The sequence below is a fragment of the Pelodiscus sinensis genome, chromosome 10 (assembly GCF_049634645.1).
Source record: "Pelodiscus sinensis isolate JC-2024 chromosome 10, ASM4963464v1, whole genome shotgun sequence".
NCBI lineage: Eukaryota > Metazoa > Chordata > Testudines > Trionychidae > Pelodiscus > Pelodiscus sinensis.
The window spans coordinates 54,165,265-54,193,080 of NC_134720.1; the positions used below are offsets into that span (position 1 = coordinate 54,165,265).

The 27,816-nt window shown below is 51.8% G+C and overlaps 1 protein-coding gene across 3 annotated transcripts in view; it reads left to right on the top strand.

Annotated features, from left to right (window-relative positions):
- LOC102451664 (IgGFc-binding protein-like) overlaps positions 1-27,816 on the top strand; it is a 105,050-nt gene that overhangs the window by 16,543 nt on the left and 60,691 nt on the right. For all 3 annotated transcript variants that reach the window (XM_075938278.1, XM_075938280.1, XM_075938279.1), the window contains 40 exons: positions 85-234; positions 759-1,015; positions 1,118-1,202; positions 1,316-1,405; positions 2,513-2,563; positions 3,286-3,533; positions 3,873-4,050; positions 4,432-4,540; positions 5,090-5,181; positions 5,886-6,062; positions 6,430-6,632; positions 7,114-7,258; positions 8,092-8,211; positions 8,294-8,556; positions 9,195-9,279; positions 9,426-9,476; positions 10,936-10,986; positions 11,928-12,175; positions 12,515-12,692; positions 13,059-13,167; positions 13,718-13,809; positions 14,515-14,691; positions 15,059-15,261; positions 15,743-15,887; positions 16,721-16,840; positions 16,923-17,185; positions 17,824-17,908; positions 18,055-18,105; positions 19,565-19,615; positions 20,557-20,804; positions 21,144-21,321; positions 21,688-21,796; positions 22,347-22,438; positions 23,144-23,320; positions 23,688-23,890; positions 24,372-24,516; positions 25,350-25,469; positions 25,552-25,814; positions 26,453-26,537; positions 26,684-26,734. In XM_075938278.1, coding sequence (XP_075794393.1) covers positions 85-234; positions 759-1,015; positions 1,118-1,202; positions 1,316-1,405; positions 2,513-2,563; positions 3,286-3,533; positions 3,873-4,050; positions 4,432-4,540; positions 5,090-5,181; positions 5,886-6,062; positions 6,430-6,632; positions 7,114-7,258; positions 8,092-8,211; positions 8,294-8,556; positions 9,195-9,279; positions 9,426-9,476; positions 10,936-10,986; positions 11,928-12,175; positions 12,515-12,692; positions 13,059-13,167; positions 13,718-13,809; positions 14,515-14,691; positions 15,059-15,261; positions 15,743-15,887; positions 16,721-16,840; positions 16,923-17,185; positions 17,824-17,908; positions 18,055-18,105; positions 19,565-19,615; positions 20,557-20,804; positions 21,144-21,321; positions 21,688-21,796; positions 22,347-22,438; positions 23,144-23,320; positions 23,688-23,890; positions 24,372-24,516; positions 25,350-25,469; positions 25,552-25,814; positions 26,453-26,537; positions 26,684-26,734 — 5,748 coding nt within the window. The remainder of the gene's footprint in view (positions 1-84; positions 235-758; positions 1,016-1,117; positions 1,203-1,315; positions 1,406-2,512; positions 2,564-3,285; positions 3,534-3,872; positions 4,051-4,431; positions 4,541-5,089; positions 5,182-5,885; positions 6,063-6,429; positions 6,633-7,113; positions 7,259-8,091; positions 8,212-8,293; positions 8,557-9,194; positions 9,280-9,425; positions 9,477-10,935; positions 10,987-11,927; positions 12,176-12,514; positions 12,693-13,058; positions 13,168-13,717; positions 13,810-14,514; positions 14,692-15,058; positions 15,262-15,742; positions 15,888-16,720; positions 16,841-16,922; positions 17,186-17,823; positions 17,909-18,054; positions 18,106-19,564; positions 19,616-20,556; positions 20,805-21,143; positions 21,322-21,687; positions 21,797-22,346; positions 22,439-23,143; positions 23,321-23,687; positions 23,891-24,371; positions 24,517-25,349; positions 25,470-25,551; positions 25,815-26,452; positions 26,538-26,683; positions 26,735-27,816) is intronic.

Below are 27,816 nucleotides of genomic sequence, written 5' to 3' on the forward strand. Positions count from 1 at the left end.
TCTGGGAGCTACCGTTGAGGTCCGGGAGAAGCCTTTTTTAGAATAGTCACAGGAAATATCTTCTCTCGTGTGTTCCTTCCCCAGTTCCTCCGGGGCACTGTACCATGTCCTGTTCATTTGACGATGGCTTCTGTGACTGGACGCAGTCGATCTCTGACACCTTGGACTGGAAACGTCACAGGGGACCAACCGACTCACCAAACACGGGACCCTCCTACGATCACACCACAGGAGGTAGGGACTGCAGCCTATGCCCGGCTCTGTTGTATAATTCACGAATTCATGGCCAGTGGGACAGGAATTCAGGAGCAGGCTGGAGGGGTTTTGGATGACATATAGATTCCATGCCCGTAGGGGCTGAGCCAGGAACCACGGGGTCAATGAAAAGTCTGCTATTAAGATCAGCAACCGTGGATTATTACAGGTGTAATGGCAACTGGGGTGAAAGAATTACATCATCAAAAATTAGGAACTTCCCTATATGGAAGGGAGTGCTTACTTTCTGTATCAGAAACCGGCTCCTGCAAAACCAGCAGTCGTGCTTGCAAAGCAACATCTACAAATGACTGGATAAACAAATAAAAAGAGGATAGAATTCTCTGAGCTTTTCTTCCATCCATTGGGAACGGGATTCCATGTGGTTTCTCTTACATTAAGGATGGAAATTCGCCAGCGCCCTTTATGCTGTTGGGAGCATTGTCATTGTCTGCCATGCCCTGTGGACTGTGCATTGCTTTGTAACACACTGTTTGTTTCAGACGGTTACTTCATCTATCTGCAAGGGAGCGAGGCCGGACAGGGAGACAGGGCTCACTTGGTGAGTCCTGTGTGCAGTGCCAGTGGACCGCACTGTTTCCGCTTCTGGTATCACATGTTCGGAGTGGCTCGTGCAATGGCACTAAGAGTTTACGTCCAGGATGACGGAGATCTAGAGATGGTCTGGTCACAGAGAGGAAATAATGGCGACAGGTGGAACTTTGCTGAAGTCACTGTGCACAACAGAGGCAACATGCTGGTAGGTGAAGTCACTTGCCTGGGATCTTATAATGACTGGGCTTTGCATGAATAATTAATGAATACAGAATCAACTACCACTGGCTTCTTCCCCTTCACCTAGATCCTGCTGGAGGGGGAGAGGGGTGAAGATTTCCGCAGTGACTTAGCAGTGGATGATGTATCTCTGGTGGATGGATATTGCCCAGGTACAGTGCATCACATCTGAGTTCCTGTTTGCATGGACAGGAACTCATGCCCTCCATTATCATTTTCTGGAACAAGAATATACAGTAAATTCCATGGCATTCTCTCATTATAGGAGATGAACCAACAACAACAGCGAGCACTGGATCGGTCACCACTTCTTCTTCTTCTGGGACGACCACGTCACTTCCTCCACCGAGTTCAGGTGAATTTCTCTGACATGACTGTCTCCTTAAATGTCTGTAATGAATTGGCAGGTTACCCCGAGCGTCAGATTTCGCATGGTTCCTCTTCTCTTTGTATGAACGCGAGGGCGGAATATGTCCCAAAGGTTTAGAGATTCTCTATGGGTGCGTGTGTCTGCACCTTTATTTCGAGATACCTACCATGATTTCGGAAAAACAACTCGAGCATCTACACAGCTATTCTGGTATTTCAAAATAATTTGAAATAACGGACGTCTCATTCCAAAATCTGTAAACCTCACTCGACGTGGAATAACGCCTACTCCAAAATAGCTATTTCGAAATAAGGCGTGTGTCGATGCTCCACTGCTGCTATTTCAAAATAGCCCCTCCTCCGGACCATTCTAATTTATTCCTCCCCAATGCCTCCCAGGGCTCTAAATCGAGATAGCATGTGTACATTAGGGAAGGCTGCCTCGGACTAATTTTGAGGCTTCCGTGCAGTGTAGATGTGCTATTTCAAAATAAGCTATTTCGGAATAACTGTTCCAGCTTATTTCAAAATAAGTGTGTAGTTTAGACGTATCCTATGGGAATAATAGTGTGCATCTGGCCATCTTGATACTAGGATATTAAAGAGAGAAGGTGGGTGAATATCTGTTATTGGTGTTGATAGAGAAGATCTGATGATGATAGAGAAGTGTTGTCAGCTCTCAAATTAGTTCTTCAGAGTGATGATGAAAGAAGAACCCTTGTGTGCAATGTCAGTTTGGGGCCCTGATTTTGTTCCGGGACAGAGTCAGGCTGCCCGCCTCACCATAAGTTGTCAAAGCCCAGGTTCTGTTTCAGCCAGACCAGACGCTGTTTCCGACAGACCAGAAATCCCCCTGTTTGGTTACACAAGAGGGCTTGTATGCTGAGACCACATGCAGGCAGTGTGTTGTAAGGAGTTGTAAGAACTACTGCTGTTTGCATAAAGGCCATTCTCTCTGTGTTTCTCAGATGACAGTTCTCATACTGGATCATTTGCAATCTCATTCAGAACTGTACAAGAGTCATTCTATTCCACTCAGCATACAACAGAATGGCCAGTGTCTTAACGGTAATTTCTTTATATATTTCACCAGGAGGATCCCCGACCACAGGAAGTCCAACTACAGAAAAACCTTGTCAGACAGGTAAAGTGGATTCCTCAGGACGGGAACAATGTCCTTCTCATTCTTGTTTGGGGTGAGAAATTGGTGTCTGAGTGCAGAATAGGATGAGACTTATTTAATAGTTTGAAATTTCTGCATTAACTTTAAAGCAGACCAATCCCTTAGCTCATGTTATTCACTGCTTCTACCTGAATCCCTTCCACCTTGCAAATGATAAAGTGACTGACCAGGTGGAACTAGTCCAGGTTTGTCTGACCATCTGAATCTCGCAGGAGGACAACCTGAGGCTAGCCTGCTGCCAGGGATCCGACTGGGCAGAGAAAATACATCAGCATTTACCCATCTGTCAGGTTTCAGTAAACTTAGTACAGTCTGCCTTTCTACTCAAATTGCAGTCACACTGTTTCACTGAATGAGTGGAGCTAAGGGGCCTCCTATGGCGAGAGCAGGATGCTTTCACCTCTTTCCTACTGTACGTCAAGAGGCCACTGATTAGCAGTGGAGCCTTGTGCTCATCACTTAGCTTCTCCAGAGGAAATATGAGTCGATATTCAGTGAAGCTTCCTTTCTGGAGATCTGCAACAATAGAAATAAACATGACATGACCTCTTCCTGCTTCTCAAGAGGCCGACTCCCCTGGTATGAGCTGGAAGTGCACACCAACACCATGTGCTCGCTGGAGCAAAAAGTAACAGCGTGTGACGGAGATTTGCTGAGACTAATCCACCTTTCTTCCTCCTTAGGTCGCGGTACCTGCAGTGCCTCAGGGGACCCACATTACAACACCTTTGATGGCAGAGTTCACCATTTCATGGGAAACTGCACCTACACCCTCTCCAAAGTCTGCAACGCCTCCAGGGGGCTCCCACCTTTCGACGTCTCCACCACCAACGAGCACAGGGGCTCCAATACCAAAGTGTCCTATGTAAAGTCCGTGAACGTGGACGTCTATGGAACTCAGATTTCCTTGCTGCAGAACAGGAAAGTGAATGTAAGTGAAAGGTGATTTAACAGCAATATTCCAATCATCTGACATTCCTAACTGAGACTTGTGAAAACTGAGACATTGGATTGCACTGACAGGTCACCTGGTAGGTTTCTCTTTTCTCACTGGCTGTGTGCGCTTCTTGGAATTAGGTTTTCACTAAGAACGCTCACGACTGGTAGTTGAATTTTGCTTTCTGTCAAGTTTCTGCCATATTTGCTTCCCATTCCCAGTGTGAATGAGATCGCTCCATCCAGTGAAGTCCCTGAACTCCCTATTCACGGGCTACTCACTGGGAATCGGTGGTTACTCCTGGTGACTACATTTTCCCAACGTGTTGTGCAGGTGAACGGCACCAGAAGGAACCTGCCTGTGGACATTGAAAACAAGATCAAGATCAAGGTCAGCGGGGGCTACGTGCTCTTGGAAACCGATTTCGGACTCTGGGTCAGATTCGACGGCAATCACTATGCGGAGGTGTCAGTGCCCTGTGACTACCAGGGCCAGCTCTGTGGCCTGTGTGGTGAGTATCCCTGTGTAGAGCAGAGGTTCCTAAACTTTTCGGCATCACGCCTCCTTCTTGATTTTTGAAAAGCCCGCACGACCCCTCCCGACGAACAGCAAAACTTGTTTAGCACAAAAAAAAGGAACTGACCGGGGCAAGAAAACTTGATATGGGCATGGGGGGTTGTATTGCCTCACGCCGCCCCCTGGAATTTCTTCATGCCCTCCAGTTTGGGAACCCATGGTGTAGACATACCCATAGGTGAACAATTTCTAATCCTTCCCGGAGAAGGTACTGGAACACACACACGCCACCACTTTCATAACGATGGGTTTGACAGCCACGCACTAAGCTGCGGTTCCGCCCTTCACACACCCAACGAACTTTCCCTCGTGACAGGTAATTACAATGGCGATCCGAAGGACGACAACAGAAAGCCAAACGGCAGCATTGCAGCAGATTCCACTGAGCTGGGCGAGAGCTGGCTAGCGGTAGAGAACAACACCGTGTACGTACAGACGGAAGCAAATCCGGGGTCTCTGCTCGGGAAGATCTAGGAAAGCAGGCTGCATGCCCTGCCACAGCGTGCCATCCATGACCGATCCCCTCAGTACCCTACTAGGTTGAGCACAACTCCCACCCTCTCCAGTGCACCCTGGAACTCCCCCCACCATTGACCATAGGCAGGGAGCGAGTAGCAGGCCTCCTACAGCCTGCCTCCTTGGGTCGCCTGTCCTCCAGTGCAGGAAGAGCTGCTGGGTGGCTGGGCGTGACCCGCTGTCCCACTCAGGGGACAGACAGAGCCACTGCTTCCTACGCAGGCTTGTCGCACTCCCAATTCCACTGGTTAGTGGCGGAGCACCCCAATTCCCCCGAGCGGGAACGGAGCTCTTGTGCAGTGTGGGAGTGGGGAGCAGAGCTCAGCCTTTCCCTGAGCCCGACTCTGCTCCGTGGCTGTGACCGAGTCAGGCCTGCACTGCAGGGATGGTGCCATCCTTTGCACATCTGGCCTGGGAGATAAAGGAACGTCCATTGAAGAGTGTCTTTCCCTTGCCAGGTGCTCCCCTGACGAATCCGGGATCTGTGACCCTGAGCTGGAGAGTGAAGCGAGGAAGAACACGGCCTGCGGCATGATCACCGACCCCACAGGTAGTGTGGCCGTGGCTGAGCCAGGGGCAAACGGATTGAAATCACTCCATACTTCAGGGTGCACTTGCCTGCATCTGGACCTTACCCCCAGAGCCCATTGCTATGAGCTCCCATTGGAACGAGCACAGCCCCCAATACTGAACGCCACACTAGAAGTCCCCCGAGTTGGGGAGGCTTCCGTGCTCAGACCGGATTGTGCATTCACACGGCACCAGGTTGTGCGGATTATTTGGGACTTGCTTTTCGAGAGCCGAGTTCTGCAGCCCTTGCCTGCCCAGACCTCCCATTGCCTCGCATTGACATAGCGCATTGGCCCCAATAGCCTTTATGACCGGGGTATCGAAGTGCGTGAGGCATTCCCTCCTCCAGACAGGGAATGGGCGGGGTGTCTCCGGTACCAGCGTACCTTACCTCCCAGCCCACAGCTCGCTGTCTAGCTAGAAGAAGCGTGTCCACTTTGAGCTACATTGCGATCCCCTGGCCGAGAAGGGGCGGTCCCAAGCCAAGCAAAGCCAAGTCTCATCAGCATTTGGGTGTATTCAGCTTCAGGTTTGGTTTGGGTTCATTAAAGAGACCTAGTCAACCTACCCCTGCCAGGGATCAGAGACTCCTTGCCAGGAGAGTGCTTGCCAGGGTAGAGGTGGAGCTCAACTGATTGATTCCCTCTTGCCTGTCTGAGACTGTATCTTTCTCCACTTACCCAGGCATCTTCAAGGACTGTCACGCCCACGTAGCTCCAGACCAATTCCTGGAAAACTGTGTGTACGATTGGTGTTACACTGATGACAAGACAGCGTCCTTATGCCACGGGCTGCAGGCTTATGCGGAGTCGTGCACAAATGCCGGGGTCTGCAGAGAATGGAGAAATAGTACTCTGTGCTGTGAGTGCTGTAATCGATAGCTATTCCCTTCTGAGATTCAGCCCTTTGTAATGCAAGACTTCCTTCAGAAATAGACCTTTCTGCCTCTTCTGATGGCCTGGACTTTCCAGTCCCGTAATGCTTTGCGGGTCGTCTCTCCGTCCTCTGCTCCTCTGTCTGGTCCAGTTCTTCACTGGATCCTGCCGGGCTTGGTGCTGTGTCATTCCCCGCACAGAGGGTTTTCCTGGAGAAAAGCCTCTGCCTGCAGCATTCCCCATGTGAACGGCTTTCTGGCCACACTACGCTGTTCTGGAACAAACGGGCGGTGTGAAGAGAATGGCGTTGGGAGTTCCCTGTTAGTAATCTGCGGTTTTCTCCTCACTTGTAGCAATCTCCTGTGCCGAAGGAAGCCAGTACAAGAGCTGTGGGAGCAGGTGCCCTTCCAGCTGCATGACTCCCTCTGCATTTAGCCCTTGTAGCTCCTTGCCCGTGGAAGGCTGTTTCTGTAAGAAAGGCTACACTCTGAGCGGAGACACCTGTGTGCCGGAGAGCGAATGCGGCTGTGTGGATGAAAACAACCACTATCATCAGGCAAGTTACCCCTAGACAACAATCTCAAGTTCTTTTAGTGTTTCCGTAACTGGTAAAAATTGAATTAACAGCGTCTCTCCTCACATGGGCTCGGGTCAGTGGGTTGTGTGGATGTCATTGTTCATTTCAATAGTAACCATGCTTAGCTCGTCTCACGGGGAGATCCCCAAGTACGTACGTGCCAAAAGGCATCAGTGTTTTCATTCCCTTTTTAAAGAGGGGGAAACTGAGGCACGGAGCAATCGCATGATTGCATAAGCTTGCCAGCAGGCCACCGTTGCGAACAGAAATCAGGTCTCTTGAGTCCGAGTGCGGGACACCTTTTCTGGGGCCACACGGTTTCACTGGGGAGGCAGCCGGTGGCCTGGAGAGTATTACAGGCATTGATCCATGCCAAACTCCTTTCATTGTGCCCCATGGAGACACTCCTCCGGAGACATTATACTAGTTCATATTCAAGAGCCTCTCCTTTCTCTAACAGCTGAACGAAAGCTGGTTCCCCCGTGACACCTGCAAGGAGCGCTGCTCCTGTCACGGCAACAACAGCATCACCTGCACCGCTTGGGAGTGTGGGGCGCTGGAGGAATGCCGAGTGCAGGACGGGGTGTTGGGTTGTTACCCCTCTGGTGAGTTCCCCCTGCAAACGCTTCCACGTGTGAGCTCAGTCATTAGCCCTTCCTTGCCCAGAAGGGTTTCTCTGGATACCTGACGCATCCGTGATGGCACAGGAAGGAGCTGACTGCTGATGCTTGCCAGTGCAGAGACACTCAATGACTAATCCCCTGTCTTGCAATCCTCAAGATTTCAGCCGCAGAGGAAGTGGAGCTGGCGTAGAATCACTCGCGTTTTACTTGAGTGGGGAATGGAGAATCAACCCCCAAAACGCCCATTCCCGCAAATGAAAACGTTGAACACAAAAGTGTCGATTTAGGATAATACCGAGGGAGGGGAACAAATTTGAAGTCAAAATTGCTCTTGCAAATGACTCCACCTTTACATTGTCTTAAAGACTGTGAAAAATACACCAAGGCCAGCCTTAACATCCATCCTCAATTGTTAATAAAAACAATACATGCCATTGCTTCATCAACATTGCACTCAACATGAAATGTGTACACATTCTCATGGGTCCGTCTCACTTACATTGGTGGTAGGCATACTTGACTGTTACAGATTGAAGGCACTTAGGAAGTATTTAGACCATACGCTCCTGCGATCACCGTAAGTTTCCTAAGAATAATCATTTCTTTCCAACTTTAGCTATAAGTTGTATTGGGAGATGCACTAACCTAAGTCAGAATGGATTTGGTCCTTGGTGCAGAATCTGGTGTTTTGAAGGGATTTGACAATAAATTGTAAATATTCTTTTGAACGTGGATCTCCGTTGACTCAGCGGTGAATAAGCCCGATAACACGTGTCTCTTCCAATAACACAATGAATCATGACTCTTCTTTTCAGAGGGCTGTCGCTTCAACTGCTCATTCGATGATAACTTCTGTGAATGGACACAGTCCACGTCCGATGACTTTGACTGGAGACGCATCTCCGTGGCACCTCCGTACGGCAACATATCACATGGCAAGTATTTCGTCATACACGGTAACTGAGGCTTCTTGAGGAGAAGGTGCCCATGTTCTGACTGCTGCCCTTTTGTTCACAGGTGGCTATTACATCTCCACCGACAGCCGCTACGCGCGCCCAGAGGAGAAAGGACAGCTAATAAGCCCCCACTGCACGGCCAGGCAGGCTGCGTGTTTCCGATTCCGATACCACGTAGCAGGAGTCGCAGACGATGGGGCGCTGAAGGTGTACCTGCTTCAGGAAGCGGACGGCAAACCTCTTCTGCTGTGGCTAACGACTGGAAGCAAGGGAGACAGCTGGCTTGAAGCAGCAGTGGATTTGCACATTTCGGGCAGATTTCAGGTGATGACGCAACCAAAGAAACCGGCTTGGTGGTACCTTTGCGATTACGGGGGAAGAAAGGTCGTTGTGTCCAAGTCAGAGAGACGTGCTGGCCATGAAGTGACACTGGGAACTTGTGATGCATGTTTATGTGTGTTGCATCTCTTTGGGGAGCGCAAAAGTTGATAGACCTTGAGGTAACACTGGCAGGGAACCCACAGCCCAGTGGAACCCCAAACATTAAACGAGCTTAGGGATCGAGATTAAAGAAAAATATCTCTGCCCTTCCTCATGGAACTCTTTCAATTCAGCGTTTCATGGGTTCTACAGCCAAGTTAGCCTCATACCCCAAAGCACTGATTCTCTGACAGACAGCTGTGGGTGGGTGTTTAGGCCCTCAGACAACGAGTATTAACTCTTTCACCCCCAGTCACTGAATGGGGTCTGGGCTCCCGTCACAATGCCACAGAACACAAGTGAAACTTTTACAAAATTCAGCATGGGAGGTGTACTGTGATCAAGTTACCATCGTCCTGCCCAGAACAGGAAAGAAAACATGTCCTCATCAGTCTAACATCCAGGTCACTGCTACTCATTAACGCCTGTGGTGCAATTCTATATCAGATGCATGACAAACTGTTGTTTGACTCCTCCTGCAGGTTGTGTTGGAAGGTGTGACTGGCACGGACAACCGAACGCGGGTCTCTGTGGATGACGTGTTCCTGGATCCTGGTTGCTGTTTGGGTATTTGCCACTTGCTTTGTGTTTCTGGAATCACACTTCTCACACATGATCATTTGCACATTAATTAAAACCTCCCCAAGGGTTATTCTTTCCATAGACCAGAATGAGAAACTTCTCAACCTTAATGTCGTCTTATCTTTTCCCAGGAGAACCCTCAACCACTTCAAGTCCCACTACCGTAGGCACCAGTCCAACAGGTAACGTGTTTCCCTCAGAGCTTTCTCAGTCTCCTTGACCTTTCCTGGTGGGCTGTGGAATTGACGGCTGGTTTCACATGAGGTTACAAATAACACAGCAGTTGGGATGCAGAAAGGTTCATTTTGAAGTGTAGGTCCCAGTTCCCCTGTGTATGTTACTGACCCTCACGCTGGGGGTTCCTGGTTCACAATGACCAATTCTGGGATCATCTCGTGTTAGATTCCACAACAATGCAAGGAACAAGCCCTGTTTCAGAAACCACTCCGTTCCACACAACGAGAACCCCTGCAGTCGCAAGTACCACACGTTAGTTTGCACGGAGACTGGGGCTGAGGGGAAATCCCCCTCTTTGGTCACACAAGAGCGCTTGTATGCTGAGGGCACATGCAGCCTGTGCGTTGTAAGGAGTTGTATGAGCTCAGGGGCAGCCCATCTGTAAACGAGTTGGGCCGTGCGCCCCGTTTTCACCTGGTACCACTTCCCTTTCCCCATGTTTCCTTTACCCTTTTGAGCACCCTTCGGCATTTGAGTCTGTTTTGTCCAAGGCTCTCCGGGCCCTCACTTGCCTGGGATTTTGCTGACCCCTAAGCAGAGACTGGTCTCGCACAGGCCGCGGGGAGACGGAGGTTCTGGCCCGCCCCCTCTCACAGACCCCCAGCTCAGGGCCCTAAGAACACGGATGCTTCTGTGTCCGGTCTTGCTGGTGGGGCGTCAGCCGTAACTCGCCAACCCACAGGCTCCCTCTGCCCGCCCTGGGCTACTTCCTCTCTCCGCGGTCAGATATCCCCTTGCCTCCGGGCTCACCTCGTCGCCTTGGGTTCCATCCGCTGCTGGGCCTTGGCGAGAGGCCGCTTCCTCGGACCTCTCCTCTCTGCGGCATCTCCCAGGGTTTAAATCCCCGCGCAGACCACTGGACCGTGGGATCCCGCCCCTTCCGGCGTGCCCCGCTTCCGGTCCGTTGGTGGGGCTGTGGTCCGACGTTACTCCCCCCCACGCCGGCGCCCGGCCTCCAGGCGATACATGGGCATGCTGCCGGGGCAGCCGCCCGGGAACAGCTGCCACACAGCCAGTAGGCCGGCCCCTGCACCGCTCGGCCTATGTCACACGGTGTGCCCGATGCCGCCACCCTGCCCTCTACCCCGAGAGCCGCCAGATAAGCAGCCGCCGGTGGGACTGGAGTGCAGGGCGCCTCCGCCCCATCACACCATCCATATAGGTGAACGAAGCGGTTGACTAGGGCGCCCAGTTTAATGGGGCGCCAAATGGTGGTGCAGTTTCGTTGAGGGGTTTGGAGGTCGGGGCGCCGATTACATGATTTGCCTAGGGCGCCAGTTGCTGGCAGCTAGTCTAGGGCCGCCCTTGTATGAGCTACTGCTGTTTGCACACAGCCCATAGAACATTCTTCATAGAACAGAATGGCCAATGTCTTAACGGTAATTTCTTGATATATTTCACCAGGAGAATCCCCGACCACAGGAAGTCCAACTTCAGAAGTACCTTGTCAGACAGGTAAGGTGGATTCCTCCATACTGGAACAGTGTCCTTCCCATTCTCGTGCGGGCTGAGATTGGTACCTGAGTGCAGAATAGGATTGGATTTGTTGAATACTTTGAAATCTCAGCATTAACTGTAATGCAGACCAATCCCTCAGCTCATGTTATTCACTGCTTCTACCCGAATCCCTTCCACCTTGCAAATGATAAAGTGACTCACCGGGTGCAACTAGTCCAGGTTTGTCTGATATCTGAATCTCGCAGGAGGACAACCTGAGGCTAGCCTGCTGCCAGGGATCAGACCAGACAGAGGAAATTCAGCAGCATTTACCCACCTGTCATAGGCTTCAGTAAACTTAGTACTGTCTGGCTTTGCCACACTGGCTTCAGGCACACTGTTTCACTGACCTAGGGGATTCCCCCTGGACCAAGAGTGCTGCTTTCAAAAAGGATTCTTTGGTTCCGATTTCAACTTGCTGGGTAATATCATTTGAAAACTCCATGATGTATTTCCACGGGATTTCACATCACCTCCCTACTATTGGTATTTCCTTTGTGTTCAGAGATCAGATAGCCGAGTGTGGCACAGCAACACGAGCAGTTACAGGATTAGAATCACAACTGAATTGGTTGTAAAAGGAAGGGGCCACTTATGGCGAGAGCAGGATGCTTTCACCATTTTGCTACTGTATGTCAAGAGGCCACTGACTAGCAGTGGAGCCTTGTGCTCATCACTTAGCTTCTCAAGTGGCAAAATGGGTCGATATTCAGGGGAGCTTCCTCTGGAGATCTGCAATGATAGAAATAAACATGACATGACCTCTACCTGCTTCTCAAAAGGCCAACTCCTGTGGCATGAGCTGGAAGTGCACACCAACACCATGTGCTCGCTGGAGCAAAAAGTAACAGCGTGTGACGGGGATTTGCTGGGACTAATCCACCTTTCTTCCTCCTAAGGCCGCGGCACCTGCAGTGCCTCAGGGGACCCACATTACAACACCTTTGACGGCAGAGTTCACCATTTCATGGGAAACTGCACCTACACCCTCTCCAAAGTCTGCAACGCCTCCGGGGGGCTCCCACCTTTCGACGTCTCCACCACCAACGAGCACAGGGGCTCCAATACCAAAGTGTCCTATGTAAAGTCCGTGAACGTGGACGTCTACGGAACTCAGATTTCCTTGCTGCAGAACAGGAAAGTGAATGTAAGTGAAAGGTGATTTAACAGCAATATTCCAATCATCTGACATTCCTAACTGAGACTTGTGAAAACTGAGACATTGGATTGCACTGGCAGGTCACCTGGTGGGTTTCTCTTTTCTCACTGGCTGTGTGCGCTTCTTGGAATTAGGTTTGCGCTGAGAACGCTCAGGACTGGTAGTTGAATTTTGCTTTCTGTCAATTTTCTGCCATATTTGCTTCCCATTCCCAGGGTGAATGAGATCGCTATGTCCAGTGAAGTCCCTGAACAGCCTATTCACGGGCTACTCACTGGGAATCGGTGGTTACTCCTGGTGACTACATTTTCCTAACGTGTTGTGCAGGTGAACGGCACCAGAAGGAACCTGCCTGTGGAGATTGAAAACAAGATCAAGATCCAGGTCAGCGGGGGCTACGTGCTCTTGGAAACCGATTTCGGACTCTGGGTCAGATTCGACGGCAATCACTATGCGGAGGTGTCAGTGCCCTGTGACTACCGGGGCCAGCTCTGTGGCCTGTGTGGTGAGTATCCCTGTGTTGAGCAGAGGTTCCCAGACTTTTCGGCATCACGCCTCCTTTTTGATTTTTGAAAATCCCGCACGCCCCCTCCTGACGAACAGCAAAAGTTGTTGAGCAAAAAAAAAGGAACTGACCGGGACAAGAAAACTTGATGGGGGCAGGGGCTGTATTGCCTCACGCTGCCCCCCGGAATTTCTTCATGCCCTCCAGTTTGGGAACCCATGGTATAGACATACCCATAGGTGAACAATACCTACTCCTTCCCCGGGAAGGTACTGGTACACACAAATGCCAACTCTTTGAGACCGATGGGTTTGACAGCCACGCACTAAGCCCTTCACACACCCAACGAACTTTCCCTCGTGACAGGTAATTACAATGGCGATCCAAAGGATGACAACAGAAAGCCGAACGGCAGCATTGCGGCAGATTCCACAGAGCTGGGCGAGAGCTGGCTAGCGGTAGAGAACAACACCGTGTACGTACAGACGGAAGCAAATCCGGGGTCTCTGCTCGGGAAGATCTAGGAAAGCAGGCTGCATGCCCTGCCACAGGGTGCCATCCATGACCGATCCCCTCAGTACCCTACTAGGTTGAGCAAAACTCCCACCCTCTCCAGTGCACCCTGGAACTCCCCCCACCATTGTCCATAGGCAGGGAGCGAGTAGCAGGCCTCCTACAGCCTGCCTCCTTGGGTCGCCTGTCTTCCAGTGCAGGAAGAGCTGCTGGGTGGCTGGGCGTGACCCGCTGTCCCACTCAGGGGACAGACAGAGCCACTGCTTCCTGCACAGGCTTGTCGCACTCCCAATTCCACTGGTGAGTGGCGGAGCACCCCAATTTCCCCGAGCGGGAACGGAGCCCTTGCTGCAGTGTGGGAGTGGGGAGCAGAGCTCAGCCTTTCCCTGAGCCCGACTCTGCTCTGTGGCTGTGACCGAGTCAGGCCTGCACTGCAGGGATGGTGCCATCCTTTGCACATCTGGCCTGGGAGATAAAGGAACGTCCATCGAAGAGTGTCTTTCCCTTGCCAGGTGCTCCCCTGACGAATCCGGGATCTGTCACCCTGAGCTGGAGAGTGAAGCGAGGAAGAACACGGCCTGCGGCATGATCACCGACCCCACAGGTAGTGTGGCCGTGGCTGAGCCAGGGGCAAACGGATTGAAATCACTCCATACTTCATGGTGCACTTGCCTGCATCTGGACCTTACCCCCTGGAGCCCATTGCTATGAGCTCCCATTGGAACGGGCACAGCCCCCAATACTGAACGCCACACTAGAAGTCCCCCGAGTTGGGGAGCCTTCCGTGCTCAGACCGGATTGTGCATTCACACGGCACCAGGTTGTGCGGATTTTTTGGGACTTGCATTTCGAGAGCCAAGTTCTGCAGCCCTTGCCTGCCCAGACCTCCCATTGCCTCGCATTGACATAGCGCATTGGCCCCAATAGCCTTTATGACCGGGGTATCGAAGTGCGTGAGGCATTCCCTCCTCCAGACAGGGAATGGGCGGGGTGTCTCCGGTACCAGCGTACCTTACCTCCCAGCCCACAGCTCGCTGTCTAGCTAGAAGAAGCGTGTCCACTTTGAGCTACATTGCGATCCCCTGGCCGAGAAGGGGCGGTCCCAAGCCAAGCAAAGCCAAGTCTCATCAGCATTTGGGTGTATTCAGCTTCAGGTTTGGTTTGGGTTCATTAAAGAGACCTAGTCAACCTACCCCTGCCAGGGATCAGAGACTCCTTGCCAGGAGAGTGCTTGCCAGGGTAGAGGTGGAGCTCAACTGATTGATTCCCTCTTGCCTGTCTGAGACTGTATCTTTCTCCACTTACCCAGGCATCTTCAAGGACTGTCACGCCCACGTAGCTCCAGACCAATTCCTGGAAAACTGTGTGTACGATTGGTGTTACACTGATGACAAGACAGCGTCCTTATGCCACGGGCTGCAGGCTTATGCGGAGTCGTGCACAAATGCCGGGGTCTGCAGAGAATGGAGAAATAGTACTCTGTGCTGTGAGTGCTGTAATCGATAGCTATTCCCTTCTGAGATTCAGCCCTTTGTAATGCAAGACTTCCTTCAGAAATAGACCTTTCTGCCTCTTCTGATGGCCTGGACTTTCCAGTCCCGTAATGCTTTGCGGGTCGTCTCTCCGTCCTCTGCTCCTCTGTCTGGTCCAGTTCTTCACTGGATCCTGCCGGGCTTGGTGCTGTGTCATTCCCCGCACAGAGGGTTTTCCTGGAGAAAAGCCTCTGCCTGCAGCATTCCCCATGTGAACGGCTTTCTGGCCACACTACGCTGTTCTGGAACAAACGGGCGGTGTGAAGAGAATGGCGTTGGGAGTTCCCTGTTAGTAATCTGCGGTTTTCTCCTCACTTGTAGCAATCTCCTGTGCCGAAGGAAGCCAGTACAAGAGCTGTGGGAGCAGGTGCCCTTCCAGCTGCATGACTCCCTCTGCATTTAGCCCTTGTAGCTCCTTGCCCGTGGAAGGCTGTTTCTGTAAGAAAGGCTACACTCTGAGCGGAGACACCTGTGTGCCGGAGAGCGAATGCGGCTGTGTGGATGAAAACAACCACTATCATCAGGCAAGTTACCCCTAGACAACAATCTCAAGTTCTTTTAGTGTTTCCGTAACTGGTAAAAATTGAATTAACAGCGTCTCTCCTCACATGGGCTCGGGTCAGTGGGTTGTGTGGATGTCATTGTTCATTTCAATAGTAACCATGCTTAGCTCGTCTCACGGGGAGATCCCCAAGTACGTACGTGCCAAAAGGCATCAGTGTTTTCATTCCCTTTTTAAAGAGGGGGAAACTGAGGCACGGAGCAATCGCATGATTGCATAAGCTTGCCAGCAGGCCACCGTTGCGAACAGAAATCAGGTCTCTTGAGTCCGAGTGCGGGACACCTTTTCTGGGGCCACACGGTTTCACTGGGGAGGCAGCCGGTGGCCTGGAGAGTATTACAGGCATTGATCCATGCCAAACTCCTTTCATTGTGCCCCATGGAGACACTCCTCCGGAGACATTATACTAGTTCATATTCAAGAGCCTCTCCTTTCTCTAACAGCTGAACGAAAGCTGGTTCCCCCGTGACACCTGCAAGGAGCGCTGCTCCTGTCACGGCAACAACAGCATCACCTGCACCGCTTGGGAGTGTGGGGCGCTGGAGGAATGCCGAGTGCAGGACGGGGTGTTGGGTTGTTACCCCTCTGGTGAGTTCCCCCTGCAAACGCTTCCACGTGTGAGCTCAGTCATTAGCCCTTCCTTGCCCAGAAGGGTTTCTCTGGATACCTGACGCATCCGTGATGGCACAGGAAGGAGCTGACTGCTGATGCTTGCCAGTGCAGAGACACTCAATGACTAATCCCCTGTCTTGCAATCCTCAAGATTTCAGCCGCAGAGGAAGTGGAGCTGGCGTAGAATCACTCGCGTTTTACTTGAGTGGGGAATGGAGAATCAACCCCCAAAACGCCCATTCCCGCAAATGAAAACGTTGAACACAAAAGTGTCGATTTAGGATAATACCGAGGGAGGGGAACAAATTTGAAGTCAAAATTGCTCTTGCAAATGACTCCACCTTTACATTGTCTTAAAGACTGTGAAAAATACACCAAGGCCAGCCTTAACATCCATCCTCAATTGTTAATAAAAACAATACATGCCATTGCTTCATCAACATTGCACTCAACATGAAATGTGTACACATTCTCATGGGTCCGTCTCACTTACATTGGTGGTAGGCATACTTGACTGTTACAGATTGAAGGCACTTAGGAAGTATTTAGACCATACGCTCCTGCGATCACCGTAAGTTTCCTAAGAATAATCATTTCTTTCCAACTTTAGCTATAAGTTGTATTGGGAGATGCACTAACCTAAGTCAGAATGGATTTGGTCCTTGGTGCAGAATCTGGTGTTTTGAAGGGATTTGACAATAAATTGTAAATATTCTTTTGAACGTGGATCTCCGTTGACTCAGCGGTGAATAAGCCCGATAACACGTGTCTCTTCCAATAACACAATGAATCATGACTCTTCTTTTCAGAGGGCTGTCGCTTCAACTGCTCATTCGATGATAACTTCTGTGAATGGACACAGTCCACGTCCGATGACTTTGACTGGAGACGCATCTCCGTGGCACCTCCGTACGGCAACATATCACATGGCAAGTATTTCGTCATACACGGTAACTGAGGCTTCTTGAGGAGAAGGTGCCCATGTTCTGACTGCTGCCCTTTTGTTCACAGGTGGCTATTACATCTCCACCGACAGCCGCTACGCGCGCCCAGAGGAGAAAGGACAGCTAATAAGCCCCCACTGCACGGCCAGGCAGGCTGCGTGTTTCCGATTCCGATACCACGTAGCAGGAGTCGCAGACGATGGGGCGCTGAAGGTGTACCTGCTTCAGGAAGCGGACGGCAAACCTCTTCTGCTGTGGCTAACGACTGGAAGCAAGGGAGACAGCTGGCTTGAAGCAGCAGTGGATTTGCACATTTCGGGCAGATTTCAGGTGATGACGCAACCAAAGAAACCGGCTTGGTGGTACCTTTGCGATTACGGGGGAAGAAAGGTCGTTGTGTCCAAGTCAGAGAGACGTGCTGGCCATGAAGTGACACTGGGAACTTGTGATGCATGTTTATGTGTGTTGCATCTCTTTGGGGAGCGCAAAAGTTGATAGACCTTGAGGTAACACTGGCAGGGAACCCACAGCCCAGTGGAACCCCAAACATTAAACGAGCTTAGGGATCGAGATTAAAGAAAAATATCTCTGCCCTTCCTCATGGAACTCTTTCAATTCAGCGTTTCATGGGTTCTACAGCCAAGTTAGCCTCATACCCCAAAGCACTGATTCTCTGACAGACAGCTGTGGGTGGGTGTTTAGGCCCTCAGACAACGAGTATTAACTCTTTCACCCCCAGTCACTGAATGGGGTCTGGGCTCCCGTCACAATGCCACAGAACACAAGTGAAACTTTTACAAAATTCAGCATGGGAGGTGTACTGTGATCAAGTTACCATCGTCCTGCCCAGAACAGGAAAGAAAACATGTCCTCATCAGTCTAACATCCAGGTCACTGCTACTCATTAACGCCTGTGGTGCAATTCTATATCAGATGCATGACAAACTGTTGTTTGACTCCTCCTGCAGGTTGTGTTGGAAGGTGTGACTGGCACGGACAACCGAACGCGGGTCTCTGTGGATGACGTGTTCCTGGATCCTGGTTGCTGTTTGGGTATTTGCCACTTGCTTTGTGTTTCTGGAATCACACTTCTCACACATGATCATTTGCACATTAATTAAAACCTCCCCAAGGGTTATTCTTTCCATAGACCAGAATGAGAAACTTCTCAACCTTAATGTCGTCTTATCTTTTCCCAGGAGAACCCTCAACCACTTCAAGTCCCACTACCGTAGGCACCAGTCCAACAGGTAACGTGTTTCCCTCAGAGCTTTCTCAGTCTCCTTGACCTTTCCTGGTGGGCTGTGGAATTGACGGCTGGTTTCACATGAGGTTACAAATAACACAGCAGTTGGGATGCAGAAAGGTTCATTTTGAAGTGTAGGTCCCAGTTCCCCTGTGTATGTTACTGACCCTCACGCTGGGGGTTCCTGGTTCACAATGACCAATTCTGGGATCATCTCGTGTTAGATTCCACAACAATGCAAGGAACAAGCCCTGTTTCAGAAACCACTCCGTTCCACACAACGAGAACCCCTGCAGTCGCAAGTACCACACGTTAGTTTGCACGGAGACTGGGGCTGAGGGGAAATCCCCCTCTTTGGTCACACAAGAGCGCTTGTATGCTGAGGGCACATGCAGCCTGTGCGTTGTAAGGAGTTGTATGAGCTCAGGGGCAGCCCATCTGTAAACGAGTTGGGCCGTGCGCCCCGTTTTCACCTGGTACCACTTCCCTTTCCCCATGTTTCCTTTACCCTTTTGAGCACCCTTCGGCATTTGAGTCTGTTTTGTCCAAGGCTCTCCGGGCCCTCACTTGCCTGGGATTTTGCTGACCCCTAAGCAGAGACTGGTCTCGCACAGGCCGCGGGGAGACGGAGGTTCTGGCCCGCCCCCTCTCACAGACCCCCAGCTCAGGGCCCTAAGAACACGGATGCTTCTGTGTCCGGTCTTGCTGGTGGGGCGTCAGCCGTAACTCGCCAACCCACAGGCTCCCTCTGCCCGCCCTGGGCTACTTCCTCTCTCCGCGGTCAGATATCCCCTTGCCTCCGGGCTCACCTCGTCGCCTTGGGTTCCATCCGCTGCTGGGCCTTGGCGAGAGGCCGCTTCCTCGGACCTCTCCTCTCTGCGGCATCTCCCAGGGTTTAAATCCCCGCGCAGACCACTGGACCGTGGGATCCCGCCCCTTCCGGCGTGCCCCGCTTCCGGTCCGTTGGTGGGGCTGTGGTCCGACGTTACTCCCCCCCACGCCGGCGCCCGGCCTCCAGGCGATACATGGGCATGCTGCCGGGGCAGCCGCCCGGGAACAGCTGCCACACAGCCAGTAGGCCGGCCCCTGCACCGCTCGGCCTATGTCACACGGTGTGCCCGATGCCGCCACCCTGCCCTCTACCCCGAGAGCCGCCAGATAAGCAGCCGCCGGTGGGACTGGAGTGCAGGGCGCCTCCGCCCCATCACACCATCCATATAGGTGAACGAAGCGGTTGACTAGGGCGCCCAGTTTAATGGGGCGCCAAATGGTGGTGCAGTTTCGTTGAGGGGTTTGGAGGTCGGGGCGCCGATTACATGATTTGCCTAGGGCGCCAGTTGCTGGCAGCTAGTCTAGGGCCGCCCTTGTATGAGCTACTGCTGTTTGCACACAGCCCATAGAACATTCTTCATAGAACAGAATGGCCAATGTCTTAACGGTAATTTCTTGATATATTTCACCAGGAGAATCCCCGACCACAGGAAGTCCAACTTCAGAAGTACCTTGTCAGACAGGTAAGGTGGATTCCTCCATACTGGAACAGTGTCCTTCCCATTCTCGTGCGGGCTGAGATTGGTACCTGAGTGCAGAATAGGATTGGATTTGTTGAATACTTTGAAATCTCAGCATTAACTGTAATGCAGACCAATCCCTCAGCTCATGTTATTCACTGCTTCTACCCGAATCCCTTCCACCTTGCAAATGATAAAGTGACTCACCGGGTGCAACTAGTCCAGGTTTGTCTGATATCTGAATCTCGCAGGAGGACAACCTGAGGCTAGCCTGCTGCCAGGGATCAGACCAGACAGAGGAAATTCAGCAGCATTTACCCACCTGTCATAGGCTTCAGTAAACTTAGTACTGTCTGGCTTTGCCACACTGGCTTCAGGCACACTGTTTCACTGACCTAGGGGATTCCCCCTGGACCAAGAGTGCTGCTTTCAAAAAGGATTCTTTGGTTCCGATTTCAACTTGCTGGGTAATATCATTTGAAAACTCCATGATGTATTTCCACGGGATTTCACATCACCTCCCTACTATTGGTATTTCCTTTGTGTTCAGAGATCAGATAGCCGAGTGTGGCACAGCAACACGAGCAGTTACAGGATTAGAATCACAACTGGATTGGTTGTAAAAGGAAGGGGCCACTTATGGCGAGAGCAGGATGCTTTCACCATTTTGCTACTGTATGTCAAGTGGCCACTGACTAGCAGTGGAGCCTTGTGCTCATCACTTAGCTTCTCAAGTGGCAAAATGGGTCGATATTCAGGGGAGCTTCCTCTGGAGATCTGCAATGATAGAAATAAACATGACATGACCTCTACCTGCTTCTCAAAAGGCCAACTCCTGTGGCATGAGCTGGAAGTGCACACCAACACCATGTGCTCGCTGGAGCAAAAAGTAACAGCGTGTGACGGGGATTTGCTGGGACTAATCCACCTTTCTTCCTCCTAAGGCCGCGGCACCTGCAGTGCCTCAGGGGACCCACATTACAACACCTTTGACGGCAGAGTTCACCATTTCATGGGAAACTGCACCTACACCCTCTCCAAAGTCTGCAACGCCTCCGGGGGGCTCCCACCTTTCGACGTCTCCACCACCAACGAGCACAGGGGCTCCAATACCAAAGTGTCCTATGTAAAGTCCGTGAACGTGGACGTCTACGGAACTCAGATTTCCTTGCTGCAGAACAGGAAAGTGAATGTAAGTGAAAGGTGATTTAACAGCAATATTCCAATCATCTGACATTCCTAACTGAGACTTGTGAAAACTGAGACATTGGATTGCACTGGCAGGTCACCTGGTGGGTTTCTCTTTTCTCACTGGCTGTGTGCGCTTCTTGGAATTAGGTTTGCGCTGAGAACGCTCAGGACTGGTAGTTGAATTTTGCTTTCTGTCAATTTTCTGCCATATTTGCTTCCCATTCCCAGGGTGAATGAGATCGCTATGTCCAGTGAAGTCCCTGAACAGCCTATTCACGGGCTACTCACTGGGAATCGGTGGTTACTCCTGGTGACTACATTTTCCTAACGTGTTGTGCAGGTGAACGGCACCAGAAGGAACCTGCCTGTGGAGATTGAAAACAAGATCAAGATCCAGGTCAGCGGGGGCTACGTGCTCTTGGAAACCGATTTCGGACTCTGGGTCAGATTCGACGGCAATCACTATGCGGAGGTGTCAGTGCCCTGTGACTACCGGGGCCAGCTCTGTGGCCTGTGTGGTGAGTATCCCTGTGTTGAGCAGAGGTTCCCAGACTTTTCGGCATCACGCCTCCTTTTTGATTTTTGAAAATCCCGCACGCCCCCTCCTGACGAACAGCAAAAGTTGTTGAGCAAAAAAAAAGGAACTGACCGGGACAAGAAAACTTGATGGGGGCAGGGGCTGTATTGCCTCACGCTGCCCCCCGGAATTTCTTCATGCCCTCCAGTTTGGGAACCCATGGTATAGACATACCCATAGGTGAACAATACCTACTCCTTCCCCGGGAAGGTACTGGTACACACAAATGCCAACTCTTTGAGACCGATGGGTTTGACAGCCACGCACTAAGCCCTTCACACACCCAACGAACTTTCCCTCGTGACAGGTAATTACAATGGCGATCCAAAGGATGACAACAGAAAGCCGAACGGCAGCATTGCGGCAGATTCCACAGAGCTGGGCGAGAGCTGGCTAGCGGTAGAGAACAACACCGTGTACGTACAGACGGAAGCAAATCCGGGGTCTCTGCTCGGGAAGATCTAGGAAAGCAGGCTGCATGCCCTGCCACAGGGTGCCATCCATGACCGATCCCCTCAGTACCCTACTAGGTTGAGCAAAACTCCCACCCTCTCCAGTGCACCCTGGAACTCCCCCCACCATTGTCCATAGGCAGGGAGCGAGTAGCAGGCCTCCTACAGCCTGCCTCCTTGGGTCGCCTGTCTTCCAGTGCAGGAAGAGCTGCTGGGTGGCTGGGCGTGACCCGCTGTCCCACTCAGGGGACAGACAGAGCCACTGCTTCCTGCACAGGCTTGTCGCACTCCCAATTCCACTGGTGAGTGGCGGAGCACCCCAATTTCCCCGAGCGGGAACGGAGCCCTTGCTGCAGTGTGGGAGTGGGGAGCAGAGCTCAGCCTTTCCCTGAGCCCGACTCTGCTCTGTGGCTGTGACCGAGTCAGGCCTGCACTGCAGGGATGGTGCCATCCTTTGCACATCTGGCCTGGGAGATAAAGGAACGTCCATCGAAGAGTGTCTTTCCCTTGCCAGGTGCTCCCCTGACGAATCCGGGATCTGTCACCCTGAGCTGGAGAGTGAAGCGAGGAAGAACACGGCCTGCGGCATGATCACCGACCCCACAGGTAGTGTGGCCGTGGCTGAGCCAGGGGCAAACGGATTGAAATCACTCCATACTTCATGGTGCACTTGCCTGCATCTGGACCTTACCCCCTGGAGCCCATTGCTATGAGCTCCCATTGGAACGGGCACAGCCCCCAATACTGAACGCCACACTAGAAGTCCCCCGAGTTGGGGAGCCTTCCGTGCTCAGACCGGATTGTGCATTCACACGGCACCAGGTTGTGCGGATTTTTTGGGACTTGCATTTCGAGAGCCAAGTTCTGCAGCCCTTGCCTGCCCAGACCTCCCATTGCCTCGCATTGACATAGCGCATTGGCCCCAATAGCCTTTATGACCGGGGTATCGAAGTGCGTGAGGCATTCCCTCCTCCAGACAGGGAATGGGCGGGGTGTCTCCGGTACCAGCGTACCTTACCTCCCAGCCCACAGCTCGCTGTCTAGCTAGAAGAAGCGTGTCCACTTTGAGCTACATTGCGATCCCCTGGCCGAGAAGGGGCGGTCCCAAGCCAAGCAAAGCCAAGTCTCATCAGCATTTGGGTGTATTCAGCTTCAGGTTTGGTTTGGGTTCATTAAAGAGACCTAGTCAACCTACCCCTGCCAGGGATCAGAGACTCCTTGCCAGGAGAGTGCTTGCCAGGGTAGAGGTGGAGCTCAACTGATTGATTCCCTCTTGCCTGTCTGAGACTGTATCTTTCTCCACTTACCCAGGCATCTTCAAGGACTGTCACGCCCACGTAGCTCCAGACCAATTCCTGGAAAACTGTGTGTACGATTGGTGTTACACTGATGACAAGACAGCGTCCTTATGCCACGGGCTGCAGGCTTATGCGGAGTCGTGCACAAATGCCGGGGTCTGCAGAGAATGGAGAAATAGTACTCTGTGCTGTGAGTGCTGTAATCGATAGCTATTCCCTTCTGAGATTCAGCCCTTTGTAATGCAAGACTTCCTTCAGAAATAGACCTTTCTGCCTCTTCTGATGGCCTGGACTTTCCAGTCCCGTAATGCTTTGCGGGTCGTCTCTCCGTCCTCTGCTCCTCTGTCTGGTCCAGTTCTTCACTGGATCCTGCCGGGCTTGGTGCTGTGTCATTCCCCGCACAGAGGGTTTTCCTGGAGAAAAGCCTCTGCCTGCAGCATTCCCCATGTGAACGGCTTTCTGGCCACACTACGCTGTTCTGGAACAAACGGGCGGTGTGAAGAGAATGGCGTTGGGAGTTCCCTGTTAGTAATCTGCGGTTTTCTCCTCACTTGTAGCAATCTCCTGTGCCGAAGGAAGCCAGTACAAGAGCTGTGGGAGCAGGTGCCCTTCCAGCTGCATGACTCCCTCTGCATTTAGCCCTTGTAGCTCCTTGCCCGTGGAAGGCTGTTTCTGTAAGAAAGGCTACACTCTGAGCGGAGACACCTGTGTGCCGGAGAGCGAATGCGGCTGTGTGGATGAAAACAACCACTATCATCAGGCAAGTTACCCCTAGACAACAATCTCAAGTTCTTTTAGTGTTTCCGTAACTGGTAAAAATTGAATTAACAGCGTCTCTCCTCACATGGGCTCGGGTCAGTGGGTTGTGTGGATGTCATTGTTCATTTCAATAGTAACCATGCTTAGCTCGTCTCACGGGGAGATCCCCAAGTACGTACGTGCCAAAAGGCATCAGTGTTTTCATTCCCTTTTTAAAGAGGGGGAAACTGAGGCACAGAGCAATCGCATGATTGCATAAGCTTGCCAGCAGGCCACCGTTGCGAACAGAAATCAGGTCTCTTGAGTCCGAGTGCGGGACACCTTTTCTGGGGCCACACGGTTTCACTGGGGAGGCAGCCGGTGGCCTGGAGAGTATTACAGGCATTGATCCATGCCAAACTCCTTTCATTGTGCCCCATGGAGACACTCCTCCGGAGACATTATACTAGTTCATATTCAAGAGCCTCTCCTTTCTCTAACAGCTGAACGAAAGCTGGTTCCCCCGTGACACCTGCAAGGAGCGCTGCTCCTGTCACGGCAACAACAGCATCACCTGCACCGCTTGGGAGTGTGGGGCGCTGGAGGAATGCCGAGTGCAGGACGGGGTGTTGGGTTGTTACCCCTCTGGTGAGTTCCCCCTGCAAACGCTTCCACGTGTGAGCTCAGTCATTAGCCCTTCCTTGCCCAGAAGGGTTTCTCTGGATACCTGACGCATCCGTGATGGCACAGGAAGGAGCTGACTGCTGATGCTTGCCAGTGCAGAGACACTCAATGACTAATCCCCTGTCTTGCAATCCTCAAGATTTCAGCCGCAGAGGAAGTGGAGCTGGCGTAGAATCACTCGCGTTTTACTTGAGTGGGGAATGGAGAATCAACCCCCAAAACGCCCATTCCCGCAAATGAAAACGTTGAACACAAAAGTGTCGATTTAGGATAATACCGAGGGAGGGGAACAAATTTGAAGTCAAAATTGCTCTTGCAAATGACTCCACCTTTACATTGTCTTAAAGACTGTGAAAAATACACCAAGGCCAGCCTTAACATCCATCCTCAATTGTTAATAAAAACAATACATGCCATTGCTTCATCAACATTGCACTCAACATGAAATGTGTACACATTCTCATGGGTCCGTCTCACTTACATTGGTGGTAGGCATACTTGACTGTTACAGATTGAAGGCACTTAGGAAGTATTTAGACCATACGCTCCTGCGATCACCGTAAGTTTCCTAAGAATAATCATTTCTTTCCAACTTTAGCTATAAGTTGTATTGGGAGATGCACTAACCTAAGTCAGAATGGATTTGGTCCTTGGTGCAGAATCTGGTGTTTTGAAGGGATTTGACAATAAATTGTAAATATTCTTTTGAACGTGGATCTCCGTTGACTCAGCGGTGAATAAGCCCGATAACACGTGTCTCTTCCAATAACACAATGAATCATGACTCTTCTTTTCAGAGGGCTGTCGCTTCAACTGCTCATTCGATGATAACTTCTGTGAATGGACACAGTCCACGTCCGATGACTTTGACTGGAGACGCATCTCCGTGGCACCTCCGTACGGCAACATATCACATGGCAAGTATTTCGTCATACACGGTAACTGAGGCTTCTTGAGGAGAAGGTGCCCATGTTCTGACTGCTGCCCTTTTGTTCACAGGTGGCTATTACATCTCCACCGACAGCCGCTACGCGCGCCCAGAGGAGAAAGGACAGCTAATAAGCCCCCACTGCACGGCCAGGCAGGCTGCGTGTTTCCGATTCCGATACCACGTAGCAGGAGTCGCAGACGATGGGGCGCTGAAGGTGTACCTGCTTCAGGAAGCGGACGGCAAACCTCTTCTGCTGTGGCTAACGACTGGAAGCAAGGGAGACAGCTGGCTTGAAGCAGCAGTGGATTTGCACATTTCGGGCAGATTTCAGGTGATGACGCAACCAAAGAAACCGGCTTGGTGGTACCTTTGCGATTACGGGGGAAGAAAGGTCGTTGTGTCCAAGTCAGAGAGACGTGCTGGCCATGAAGTGACACTGGGAACTTGTGATGCATGTTTATGTGTGTTGCATCTCTTTGGGGAGCGCAAAAGTTGATAGACCTTGAGGTAACACTGGCAGGGAACCCACAGCCCAGTGGAACCCCAAACATTAAACGAGCTTAGGGATCGAGATTAAAGAAAAATATCTCTGCCCTTCCTCATGGAACTCTTTCAATTCAGCGTTTCATGGGTTCTACAGCCAAGTTAGCCTCATACCCCAAAGCACTGATTCTCTGACAGACAGCTGTGGGTGGGTGTTTAGGCCCTCAGACAACGAGTATTAACTCTTTCACCCCCAGTCACTGAATGGGGTCTGGGCTCCCGTCACAATGCCACAGAACACAAGTGAAACTTTTACAAAATTCAGCATGGGAGGTGTACTGTGATCAAGTTACCATCGTCCTGCCCAGAACAGGAAAGAAAACATGTCCTCATCAGTCTAACATCCAGGTCACTGCTACTCATTAACGCCTGTGGTGCAATTCTATATCAGATGCATGACAAACTGTTGTTTGACTCCTCCTGCAGGTTGTGTTGGAAGGTGTGACTGGCACGGACAACCGAACGCGGGTCTCTGTGGATGACGTGTTCCTGGATCCTGGTTGCTGTTTGGGTATTTGCCACTTGCTTTGTGTTTCTGGAATCACACTTCTCACACATGATCATTTGCACATTAATTAAAACCTCCCCAAGGGTTATTCTTTCCATAGACCAGAATGAGAAACTTCTCAACCTTAATGTCGTCTTATCTTTTCCCAGGAGAACCCTCAACCACTTCAAGTCCCACTACCGTAGGCACCAGTCCAACAGGTAACGTGTTTCCCTCAGAGCTTTCTCAGTCTCCTTGACCTTTCCTGGTGGGCTGTGGAATTGACGGCTGGTTTCACATGAGGTTACAAATAACACAGCAGTTGGGATGCAGAAAGGTTCATTTTGAAGTGTAGGTCCCAGTTCCCCTGTGTATGTTACTGACCCTCACGCTGGGGGTTCCTGGTTCACAATGACCAATTCTGGGATCATCTCGTGTTAGATTCCACAACAATGCAAGGAACAAGCCCTGTTTCAGAAACCACTCCGTTCCACACAACGAGAACCCCTGCAGTCGCAAGTACCACACGTTAGTTTGCACGGAGACTGGGGCTGAGGGGAAATCCCCCTCTTTGGTCACACAAGAGCGCTTGTATGCTGAGGGCACATGCAGCCTGTGCGTTGTAAGGAGTTGTATGAGCTCAGGGGCAGCCCATCTGTAAACGAGTTGGGCCGTGCGCCCCGTTTTCACCTGGTACCACTTCCCTTTCCCCATGTTTCCTTTACCCTTTTGAGCACCCTTCGGCATTTGAGTCTGTTTTGTCCAAGGCTCTCCGGGCCCTCACTTGCCTGGGATTTTGCTGACCCCTAAGCAGAGACTGGTCTCGCACAGGCCGCGGGGAGACGGAGGTTCTGGCCCGCCCCCTCTCACAGACCCCCAGCTCAGGGCCCTAAGAACACGGATGCTTCTGTGTCCGGTCTTGCTGGTGGGGCGTCAGCCGTAACTCGCCAACCCACAGGCTCCCTCTGCCCGCCCTGGGCTACTTCCTCTCTCCGCGGTCAGATATCCCCTTGCCTCCGGGCTCACCTCGTCGCCTTGGGTTCCATCCGCTGCTGGGCCTTGGCGAGAGGCCGCTTCCTCGGACCTCTCCTCTCTGCGGCATCTCCCAGGGTTTAAATCCCCGCGCAGACCACTGGACCGTGGGATCCCGCCCCTTCCGGCGTGCCCCGCTTCCGGTCCGTTGGTGGGGCTGTGGTCCGACGTTACTCCCCCCCACGCCGGCGCCCGGCCTCCAGGCGATACATGGGCATGCTGCCGGGGCAGCCGCCCGGGAACAGCTGCCACACAGCCAGTAGGCCGGCCC